Here is a 12,491-nt window from a genome sequence, read left to right as displayed (position 1 = left end):
TTTTATAATATTCCTCACGTTAATGGTGAACCACGAACTCAAGCCTATCCAATGAAGATCTCATTTTGTTCTTCGGACTGTGTTACCGAGAAACGCATAAATCGTAAATTCGAGAATAAATAGACTGACGTTTATTCTTTAATTTTGTTGTTAGAACTTTTTCCATGGAATGAAAGAGAAGAAGAAGAAGTTTCAGTGAAACTGCAAAAGGATGTCTGGAAGCTGATGCGCGTATTGTAACAGGCTTAGCAAAAGGTAGAAGAACAAAATGAGATCTTCATTGGATAGGCCTGGGTTCGTGGTTCACCATTAACATGAGGAATATTCTGTCGGCACTGTTCCCAATTTAGTGGAACAGTTCCGACAGAAGTACTTGCATACAAAAGGCAGAGGCCATTGAAGTGCGCCTAAGGGATCACCGATTAGCTAAATGGTTCTGCTTTTTGAACAGTGTCAACAATTTTTAGGAAGGTTTTTAGTGAACTATCCCAAATGTGAGAACAATATTCTAAGGTTGGACAGATTTGTGATTTGTATAGAGTTGTAGCTTGACAGGGGAAAAGCAAAGTCTTGAGTGGAAAGGCACGAAATTTTTTTTGGAGGCTAAAGAAGTTGCAACTGTTATGTGTTTATGATAGGTAAGGCAAGAGGTATATATATATATATATATATATATATATATATATATATAGACATCATCCACAAAGCATTCCTGGTGAGATTTTTTTTTTTTAGAGGGTAGTTCACCATTGCTTCCCCCCATATTTATTCGGGCTCGGGACCTGCATATGGCTGGTCATAACATCGCATTCATGACTGTAATCCATGTGTGTTCACGGGGCCGGTTTTGCCTAATCTGGGGGGATGAAATCCCGAGTTTTCTGGTGGAAAACCCCTTCTACTCCGTATGAGGCCAGCTAACTAACTTTTAATCGAAAGAGATCAAATAACGGTTCCTCAGGTCACTGATGGGAATCGAACCCAGGTCTTTCCGACCAAAGGGACTCTTCTATACTGACTGAGCTACGGAAGCTCCGCTGAATCTCAATATACGAGTATATTATTCCAGGAGCACTATGATAACACAAAAGAAAAGCGATATGCAAATCAGGTCAATATTCCTTGTGACTTCATCTGTTTCAAAGTAAAAAGGCAGAGGTCAAAAGTTAATGTCGAATGATGAGATTTGAGCAGCCTTCAACATAACACGTATAGCAATGCTGGATATAAGCAGTTTATTTAAAAATGCAAATATAAAATGTTGAAGAAGAAATTGATGACATGTAGATCAATATTCATGGAATGAATGAGATTATATGGTCATCATCAGGAAAGAAAAAGGCAGATGATTCCTATATTTTAAGATACTCAAGTGGACGTGAGCATACAAATGACATAAAGATGTTAATAGATAGTTACATTTCGAAATCTTTAAAAAGGCGTTTGGCTTCTCTCAGACAGATTTGTTAAGCGGAAGTTCAATCATGCGAATCAGTTTGTGTATACTACAAATATACGCCTGTTCAAACCATTCAGATGAAAACAGAAACGTTGATTAGCAAAATACAGGTAGAAAATTAAAGCATCAAAAGTCAGATTAGTTTCAAATACAAATGAAAGAAATGAAAAAAAAACAAACATGTGATGTATTCGATGCTGTTCGAAGAGACAGACCTTAGAACAGTGGAAGATATATATTAAATAGCTATATTTGGACAACAGACAAGACTTAAAAGCAAATAATAAAAAGAAACAGATAACTAGTTTTTCACCAAAGAAATAGGAAAAGCGCAAAAAAAAGTAAAGAAAAAGAAAGTACGATCCATGTTTAGTTACAAATGAAATGTTAACGATGATTAACGTGTCATTTTCAGTTAATAATTCAGTTTTTAAATTTAATATTTTAAATTTAAAAATTAATATTTTTTAATGTTTTAATATTTTGACTAAAACTATAGAAAAACTTGATCATCACCATTCCGATACTGAAAGAACCAAACTCACCGAGATTACAAAACAATTAGCAAAGCATAAAATTATATCTTAGAATAATATTGGATGATATCGGATTCTAATAAATAAGTTAATAGCTAAGAACTGTATGGATTAGGACTGGTGACTAGTCCATCAGCTATGTGTTAAATCTCATAATGATATGAAAAATATCAGTTGCTCTACAAACAAGTTTCATCCTTTCCTCCTTCCTGTTACGCTTACGCCTAGACCCAAGCAGTACCTTGCAGGTTTCGTAATTATATCTGACGGAACAGAATAGTTAATTCTAATTCCGACAATGTTCTGCATGTGTTCTTCAAGCCGGTTTTCTTGTTTTGGGGGATGAGAGTCGAGTTTCCGAGATGGGAAAAGAAACCATTCTATCGCCGTATTAGACCAGTTAACTCACCTCTGTTTCATACATTTCGAGAGAAAAAAAAAAGCACTCAAAATCTCTCACGATTATCTTATAGAGATATTAGACTGGATTCAAAACATTTAAGGATAATTAAAAAAAATTGGAAGTAACATTCTACGATATAAATAAACGACATACATAATTTATTGTTGTGCTTTGAATGCTGGAAAATTGTCAGCCTCTACAGTAATGCATGGCATGGCATGTCCTTGAAGGAGATCAATGTGTAATCATGATCATGATTCATAGAGCGATAAAAGTAATCTAGTCGCTTAAGTAGTATTTCTTGCCACTAGCATGATGTTCATTTGCAGCTAAAACACTCCCTATTTTCTCCAGAACAACACTGCTCTTTTTTTTTCGAAAAGGGGTTGTACAATGAGAAGGCGGTTGTTGACAGTTTTACCTGGAGAGGCTGCATATTGTACTTTCCCTAAGTATTAGTGGCATGTTGGTGTTCTTTCCATATGGGTAGATATGCTCACTGTTAGCCGTTATCCAAATCCAAACAATTTCTTGAGACCCGAAGAATGTTTAATATCTTCATAATTCCCAATCTAATTAAATAAAATCTCTTCACATTAGTTGCATCTATATATAGAACTGGAATATGTGTATTACAGATCTAATTTGGAATTTCGTGGTATGCCACTTCTTGTAGGTTGTTCATGGTGCTGCATGTAAGACTAGATGACAGAGCGGTTTAATCTCAGCAGTGAGGAATGGCGTATTGATGACCGCTATGCGTTTGGGAGAACAGTAACTTCGACAACACCCGCCTATAGAGAATTATTTTAATTTAATACACTATTTCTTAAATGAAATCATCTTTCGCCAGCTTTTTTTAAACTGTCCCCAAACCCGTCTAGTTCACTCTAAAAGAATCATAATCACTGTCATAATTGATAGCAACATATTATTAGAATTTTCTGATTATAATTTTTTGTATAAGGTATATCTAATAAAATGAATGGTGGTGCAAAAGATGCTTTATAATTATTTTAGTAAATTAATAATAATTTGTTTTTTTTTTTTAAATTCCATAAATATTTTAAAATTCAAAATTTTTTATAACAAAGAACTAAATATTTTACGTTTATCTTTACTACAACTACTTTTGCAAAGTAGAAAATGTTAAATGCACTTTGCGCACTACGTTGTGTCATTTCTTCTTCGTTGTTCTCTTCTCATCTTGTCAAAACGATCTTCCACTCCGTTTGCTTAATAGCCCTCAAACTACGTCACCGCTTACAATTTCTATAATCACTAACAGTACAGCGTTCCTATGCCCATGATGACATTCCCATCCGTAAGCAAGACAGCTGGTGTACTTTGCAATATTATGAGAGCGGGGGTAGTACAAGTCATAAGCTGCTCGGGCTCATAAATAATTAAACTGTTATGTAGAAGCGAGGACAGGAAGTGACAAACTTAACCGAACGACTCTTCATTTCCTGTTGCGTTCGTCTTCCGAGAATAAACATAGTCAAGTACTTTTTTTTCCTCCTAAATCTTCAATATTCTTTGTTGTTTTAACAGCCTCCTGGTCAAAAAGTGCATGTGAATGTATTAAAAGTTTGCAAAATGCTCCATTATTATTTAAAACGTAATAACGTTTTTGATTTGGGAAGACTATCACCTGGGCCTTCATTTGAATCTCGTATAATAATATAATAACATAAGAGGGGGGAAAAAAGAATGCGCTGTCACATATAAAATTAAAATTGAATTGAAATTAAAACCTATAACATTTCTAAGTTATTAATATTAAAAACCTTTTGGTGTGTTACATACATTCTAAGCCAATTTAAGAATTATTTAACTTTCTGAAATCTCCAGAAGTGGTTAAATTGTAATAATACACCATTTTTTATAAACAATAAATGAATTTTATAACATAAAGGATATTTTTTTTCTTGCAAATATTACATGTAAAAAACACTATGAAAGATATGAAAAACACAAAGTATCTTTAGTAAAAAATGTGTACATAAAAATAAATACAATATTTTATTTTATTTTAAGTTTGTCACTTCCTGTCCTCGCTTCTACGTAACAAGTCCTTATAAGGACTGGCTTAAAGGGGCGAAGCAAGAATGCTTTTCATCTTCCCCGTTATCTAGGGATAACACCTTATCCCTACCTACACTGTCCTCTACAGAGGACAGTGTAGGGATAAGGTGTTACTGAGCTATTAAAGCTCTGATCATGGCAGGAGGGTAACAATAATAGCCGAGCCTCAGTTAGAACTTCATTGGCTACAGCATTACCCTCTGAGGTATTATCATCACCGCATCTCACGATCGATTCTTCGCTTTTCTACATATTTTCTACATATCTTTATCTAAAAATCTAAGAATTTTATAGATTTATATATGTAATATAAAATGGTGTATTGTTATTTTTAAATTAAATTTTTTTAAATATTTAAATTAATTCATTAATGGTTTTGCATGTTTTATAGACAAATTTCTTTTTGCTTGACTGAAAAAAGTCAACAGGTGTCACTTTCGATATGTTTCTCGTTAATTGAATATTAAGCTGGTAATACAATTGGGAGTTGAATATTTGACTAAGCGATCGTCATGTTCACGTTTTCAGGTCACTGACATTCTGCATTTATTTTGGTTACCATAGAAACTGGCTATCTGTTACTAGCGATAAATTTCCATATATGCAGTGACGCAGGTTTTTTTTTGTTGTTGTTCTCTAATAAAGGTTACAGCTAATTAATTTCTTGCCCTGTTGCTGCCATAATTAATACATCCGCTGTCACGAGCACTTAACCACATCAACATCTTCTCAAGTTTATGAACTCTGCTACCGTATTTAGGGCACAGGAATCGCCATCGCTTGTGGTCATCAACAAGGAAGAGAACTGATCCGAATTACAATTGTCTACCGGGGATCTTTGAATAGAAAATTTCCATTACCTAACCTAGATTTTTAATTATAATGGTCTGACAAATTTTTGCATTTATATTCTTATAAGTGACGTTTCGGTTGCTATAGAAACGCTGAAATTGCTTCTACAAAGGATAACTCGCGATACTATCGAGTTAAGTTTTAACCGCCCAGTAAACAAAGTTCTCCAGTTAATAATCATTACAAATTCTTATCTACGTGTAGCAATAGATTTAAATTAGAGATGCACAATAGATAAACTAGCAAATGCCCATTTTCAATTATTATTGAATTTATTTTTCATCGTAAATATCTACCGTCGTAGCAACTCGCCATTATCTCAAATTTCACCCACTTCACCTGGCAATTTTCCTCTGCCATCTTTCATTAGTGCAGCGGCTGTTTCCCTATTGACAGCTTCCATCTAATATTACCATAGCTCAAAGCGATGTACGGTGATAAGCTTCCGTGCAGCGATGTTTACCTTGACAATTCTGCATAGAAAAGTGGCCAATAATCAGTCAAGATATATTGAAGCCAGATCAAGTCATGCACGCTGAACATGCGTGATGCGCGAACACCATTGTTAGCTGTTGCACGTTTTTAAACAATAGTGTTTATAAGTACAGTGCAAGGTTTTTAGGGTTAGCCAATTTGTGTGTGGTTTAGTGTATTTACATCATGATATTTCCGAATTGTTGAGTGGTTAAAACACGCACAAAATACCAGGTGTAACTGATAATAATTGTTCCGAGGTTCGCAAACACAGTTTTAACACGTTTCCTTTGCTAAGGCACACTTTTTGCTACTTTAAGATATTGTATGTTAAAAGAACAAGAGTAACCGGAAAGAAGTAAAAATGCAGACATTAGATTTGAAATGTTGTCATAATTTAGCAAAACACGCGAAGTATTCTTAACTAGAAATGTCACTAAAAATTATTTTAGATTTAATATTCCGCCTGTACTTCCCCAATAATGGGTGAAGGCTTTCTCCCATTGAGGCGGGGGGGATATTCTTCCTACTTTTAACACGGTGATCCATTTATATTGTATCTTCTATAATCTCTCTCTCTCTATATATATATATTATATAAATATAAATCCCAACCTTTTGGCTGGAGGCCGGATACGCTAACTACTTGTCCAACCAAATCGGTCTGAAGCCCATGACATTATCATTTAAGTATGTCAAAGTAGGGGGATACCACTGCAAAAACTCCCAGTGATTAACAAGATTACTCTTAATCTCACTGACCCAAAATGATCACTACTAAACACATTATTTCTATTTAAAGTCCTAAGAAAAATGACGCAATAACAGCACCTCACTATAGAATAGTGGGTAATGACTATTATAGTCCTTATAAGGACTAGCTTAAAGGGGCGAAGCAAGAATGCTTTTCATCTTCCCCGTTATCTGTGGAGGACAGTGTAGGGATAAGGTGTTATTGAGCTCTTAAAGCTCTGATCATGGCAGGAGGGTAACAGCAATAGAACTTCATTGGCTACAGCATTGCCATCCATTACCAGCATCGGGTAATGACTATAGATTGAAAACTTTATATATATATATATATATATATATATATATATATATTCTTATAGTTCTTAAAAGAACTGGGCGATGGACTGAGTCCTTGACTCTTTATCCCGTCATCTGGTGTATTAGGAATTTTATAGTTTTAGTTCTTTCAGAAGATTTATATACATTACGTTTTTTGAATAATACTAATAATAATAACGTGATTATTGCAAAATTTTAAACTTTTATCAAAGAAATAAATTTATATAGGGTGGCAATCGTAAAAATTCGACGAAAAATTCGATTTTTATTGTATCTTAACATGAAGGGAAAATAGTTTCCTGTACAGTTTATGATTATGAGGGGAAACTGCTCTTTGTTCGAGATTAATGAAAAGATCAGCATAGCATCTTCCTTTATTTTCATCCTTTTTATCTCATTTTTAATTTATTCAATTTTATTATTAAATAGCTAATAATAAAATTAATTCATATAAATAAATAAATAAATAAAATATATATATATATATATATATATATATATATATATATATATATATATATATATATATATATATATATATATTAATATTAACTATTAAAAGCAACAATAAATAATTAACAATACAAAAGTGTTAGCGTACTCACTCTCCAAATCCCTGTTTCGCGGGTTCGAATCCCGCCGGATGTTTGTGATTGTCTTTAGGTGGGAAATTTCATCGCTGGTGTGAGACTACCTCCCCGCTTATTGGAGGTCTGAAGCGGCTTGAAAAAGTTCCATGTTTGGTCTCTAGTGGGGTTTCCGGACAATGTACCAATAAATAAATAAAAATAAAAAAAAAATATAAAATTGATTATAATGAAAAAAAAAAAAATCCTTAGCCCATCTCCAGGGTATAAATGTACTACAGATCTACTAATAACCTTTGCTCGGTAGGAACCACATTAAAAAAAACCTATATATGCATATTAATCATCTTAAACTAATCATTTATTAGGATATTTACATTCGCCGTGTTTACATGTTAAGGCTCACAGAAAAATAAATAGAATTCGACAACAAAATAACAGAAGCTTAGTGTTACTGCTATTTAATCACTTAGATAATCACTTATGTTAATTGCTATTCATAATCCGGGATAAAAATTAATAGTCGCTAACAATAATAGCATATCTTACAATATGCAATAACTCATAATTCTTATTTCCCTTCCTGTTCTATGATGAGATTCGCCTTTTATGCACATTCTCAGCCACTAAAATGGTAAAGAGGCACTCTGATATAGTTCTAAGTGCCACGAGGTTCCAACTACTCCATATGTATGCTAAAAATTTCACAACATCAAATATCTTTATCACTTGCTGTTATCTCAGGTGTTGATTCCATAATTTCTATAGCGTGTTCTTGGCATGTGACCTCTGACCATAATTCATCTGCTGCAGCCTCACTTTTTTTGAACGACAACATGAGAATTATATTCGATATTTCTCTGCCCGTGACCTCAGGATAGGTCAGGTTTTTGAACTTGAAAGATAAAGAAACATGTTTAAGTTGAAGGTTATATGCACGATTAAAATATTTGTTTCTTTCTTAACATAAAACTCTATCTACACATAAAACCTCACTTCTCACTTGTACTTTTCTTTTACAGAGGACATATACATGTCAATTACCTTGTAAGGACTGGCTTAAAGGGGCGAAGCAAGAATGCTTTTCATCTTCCCCGTTACCTGTAGAGGACAGTGTAGGGATAAGGTGTTACTAAAGCTCTGATCATGGTAGGAGGGTAACAGCAATAGCCGAGCCTCAGTTAGAACTTCATTGGCCACAGCATTTGCCGTCCATTACCCTCCCAGGGTTCATCCCTATCATGTCAATTATAGTCCTTATAAGGACTGGCTTAAAGGGGCGAAGCAAGAATGCTTTTCATCTTCCCCATTATCTGTAGAGGACAGTGTAGGGGTAAAGTGTTATCGAGCTATTAAGCTCTAATCATGGCAGGAGGGTAACAGCAATAGCCGAGTCTCAGTTAGAACTTCATTGGCTACAGCGTGGCCATCCATTACCCTCCAAACCTCATCATGTCAATTATTACTTATAGTCCTTATAAATAAAGATAAAGACTGGCTTAATGGGGCAAAGCAAGAATGCTTTTTAACTTCCCCGTTATCTGTAGAGGACAGTATAGGGATAAGGTGTTTTTGAGCTATTAAATTAAAGATCTGATCATGGCAGGATGGCAGGAGGGTAACAGCAATGGCCGAGCTTCTGTTAGAACTTCATTAGCTACGGCATTGCTATCCATTATCCTCCCAGTATCCAACTCCATGTCAATTACGGAAATAATTCAAACATTATATTTTAAAGCTTAAATTAAATTTTAAGGTGTCAAATGAAACATTAATTTATTAAAAGAACCACTAAGATTTTAAAAATATATTTTTATAAATAATGTAGAAATATAAAGTACATTTTTATTTTAAAAAAATATTTTTTTTTTTACATTTACAGATGCTAATTATGAGTCCTACAGCACATTTCTATGATTTTTGGAGAGAAAGTCCTGTTCCTATATATCTAAAAGTTTATTTTTTTAATATTACCAATCCTATGGAAGTATGGGATCAAACGAACAAACCCATTTTAGAAGAACTAGGACCATATACTTTCAGGTAAGAAAATATTCCTTTGAAGTTTTTGTTCACAGAAAAGAGAGGTAGTCAGTAAACACACCTTTTATAGGTGTGCCGCAGTCAGGATGGCCTCAATGAAAACTATCTCCCTTAGGCAGTCTGTTTTCAAGTACTTTTTTTTATATAATGGGGGAATCTTTTATCATAATGAATTGTATATTCTATAATTTAATAAGCAGTTTACAGTTGTTGAAAAGTGCATGTCGGTGTATCCACCCACTCTGTATATTCCTTTTCTGAGTATCCTTTGTTAGAAATTATAATTAGTCTTGGATCAAGAAGTGACGAGATACGCATGCGCAAGTTCTTTTACTATTGACAAAGAACTTGCGCATGCGTATCGCTTCAAATTATAATTCACCCTTAGTAATGCAGTTGCATACAGAGGCAACGGTCTGAGGATTGAAATTAAATAAGTTTTCCTTCCTATAAAAACATATGCCGTAGATGCAGTTTCTTTTGATCACTTTGGAATATTCGCTTTTCGATAACAATAACCGGCTGATAACATTAAGCAAAGGATATAAAAAATTGCATCATCTAATTTCAATTTATTTATTAATTTATTGTTATGAACATTATTTAATTTAAGATATTGTTAAAAACAACTTTTTAATAAGTAACAAAATAAAATTATTTTAAAAACTTATCTAGTGTTGTCTGTCGTGTCTTTGAATATAGCGGTTCATGAATAAATTGCATACTCATAATTCATTCTTTTAAGGTTACACGGTGATCAGCATTCATATTTATGAATTTAGGGACACAAAACACACGTGTTGAAAAGATTATTTTACTGATTAATAATAAAATAATAACTTTACGTTTCGACCCCTGTATTGAGGTCATCTTCAGAAGGATACATAACAAGCTACATGCTGTTGCACTCTATACAAGTAAATTACATCTACGTTGTTAACTAATCTTTTTTCTTAGCCTGCCCTCTAGTGATAAAAAAAAATAAAATAAAAACTACAATAAACTCTGCTAAAGTCTTCACGTACTAGGATTCTTCTGGAATTATACAGTTTATATTGTTATATTACGATTATCTTCTGGATTTGTACAGTACAGGTTGCTATTGAATGTTCAGGAGGGAAAAAAAAAACACTTCACCAAGTCTTCTTGCATTGAGATTTTTTTCTTCGTGGTTGCTATGAATGTTGTGGATGGGTCCTCCACATTCTTGGAATTGTTAGACCATCATTTTCATTCAGATTCGGATCATGTTTGAGCAATTCACATGCTTCCTTGAATTTCCGCTCGAACCAGGTTTTGGTGCCGTGTAGGGACTTGGTACCTTTCCAGTGAATTCTGTGGTATGTTTGGAGTGCGTGGTCAGAAAGGCCGGTTTTTACAAAATGGAGGTATTTTATGTGACGTTTGTGTTCATCCTTTCTGATTGGGATGGTTCGCCCTGTTTCCCCCCTATGTATGGTATGTTACATGTGCAATCTATTTTGTAAACCCCTGGGTGGGCTGTGTGGCAGGGGATCCTTGGAAGAACTGAGTAGGTGTCTTAATTTTGTCGGGGGTTTAAAGGTGATTTTGATGTTGTATTTGTGTAGTGTTCTGTCTATTTTTTCTGAAATGCCTCTAACATATGGTATAGCAATAGCATTCTTGAAATCTTTTTTGTTATTAGTGGTATCTTTGTGGAGGATCTTATGAATGATTTTTATACTGTATCATTTTGTAAAACCGGCCTTTCTGACCACGCACTCCAAACATACCACAGAATTCACTGGACAAGTACCAAGTCCCTACACCACACCAAACCTGGTTCGAGCGGAAATTCAAGGAAGCATGCGAAATGCTCAAACATGATCCGAATCTGAATAAAAATGATGGTCTAACAATTCCAAGAATGTGGAGGACCCATCTACAACATTCATAGCAACCACGAAGAAAAAAATCTCAATACAAGAAGACTTGGTGATGTGTTTTTTTTTTTTTTTTTTTCCTTCTGAACATTCAGTAGCAACCTGTACTGTACAAATCCAGAAGATAATCGTAATATAACAATATAAACTGTATAATTCCAGAAGAATCCTAGTACGTGAGGACTTTAGCAGAGTTTATTGTAGTTTTTATTTTATTTTATTTTATTTATTCATTTATTTATTTTTTTATCACTAGAGGGCAGGCTAAGAAAAAAGATTAGTTAACAACGTAGATGTAATTTACTTGTATAGAGTGCAACAGCATGTAGCTTGTTCTTATACACATGTATCCTTCTGAAGATCACCTCAATACAGCGGTCGAACGTAAAGTTATTATTTTATTATTAATCAGTAAAATAATCTTTTCAACACGTGTGTTTTGTGTCCCTAAATTCATAAATATGAATGCATACTCATAATGCTTTTCGAAGTTTGTCGCTCTATGTTGCACACCACGACAAAGTATTTATAGAGCTTCTTGCATCTGGGCATTGGTTGGAGGAGCTTCTAAAATTTGTTCTTCTATACTTGTATTAGGTTAGCTTTCTTCTGTTAGTTTAAACTTCTCATCGCAAGCAGCTTGCCATCCATATTTCCGACACTATCATTGTAGCCACCACTTCAACGTTGTTATCAATATCCAACCAATTTTTCAAATTCTTCTTTTGACATACTGTCTGGGTTTTATGAAAAATTTCATTTGTAAGATATTTAAATTCTTCGGAAGGAGTTTCAGAGTTTTCCTAAAAAATCCACCTTTTTGGAAGCAGTTTTCAATAGTCTTCTCCGAGACTTGCTGCCAAATGCAATACATCAAGAAGGGAAATCTTTATTATGACCTTTTTTCTTGAAACTAGTATTAATAAATGAAAGACTTAATTCGGTATGTTAGTCAAGTAAATATTAGTTTAATATCCAACGTTTCACTGACTGATATCTGTCAGCATATTCAAAGGGAATACATTGGTAAGCAATAGAAAGTAACAAAAACTAGGAAACTAACCGACAATTCTA

At 33.9% G+C, this 12,491-nt stretch overlaps 1 protein-coding gene across 1 annotated transcript in view; it reads left to right on the top strand.

Annotated features, from left to right (window-relative positions):
- The window catches only part of LOC150104848 (scavenger receptor class B member 1-like), an 88,883-nt gene that overhangs the window by 32,009 nt on the left and 44,383 nt on the right, over positions 1–12,491 (top strand). The window contains exon 2 of the mRNA XM_090396008.1: positions 9,353–9,513. Within this exon, the coding sequence (XP_090252134.1) occupies positions 9,353–9,513 (161 nt within the window). The remainder of the gene's footprint in view (positions 1–9,352; positions 9,514–12,491) is intronic.

This window comes from Typopeltis vanoorti, chromosome 7 (assembly GCF_054136105.1).
Source record: "Typopeltis vanoorti isolate ZY-2024b chromosome 7, IOZ_Tvanoo_1.0, whole genome shotgun sequence".
Taxonomy (NCBI): Eukaryota; Metazoa; Arthropoda; class Arachnida; order Uropygi; family Thelyphonidae; genus Typopeltis; species Typopeltis vanoorti.
The sequence above is the reverse complement of the archived record's forward strand: the minus strand, read 5'-3'. Positions and strand labels throughout refer to the sequence as shown.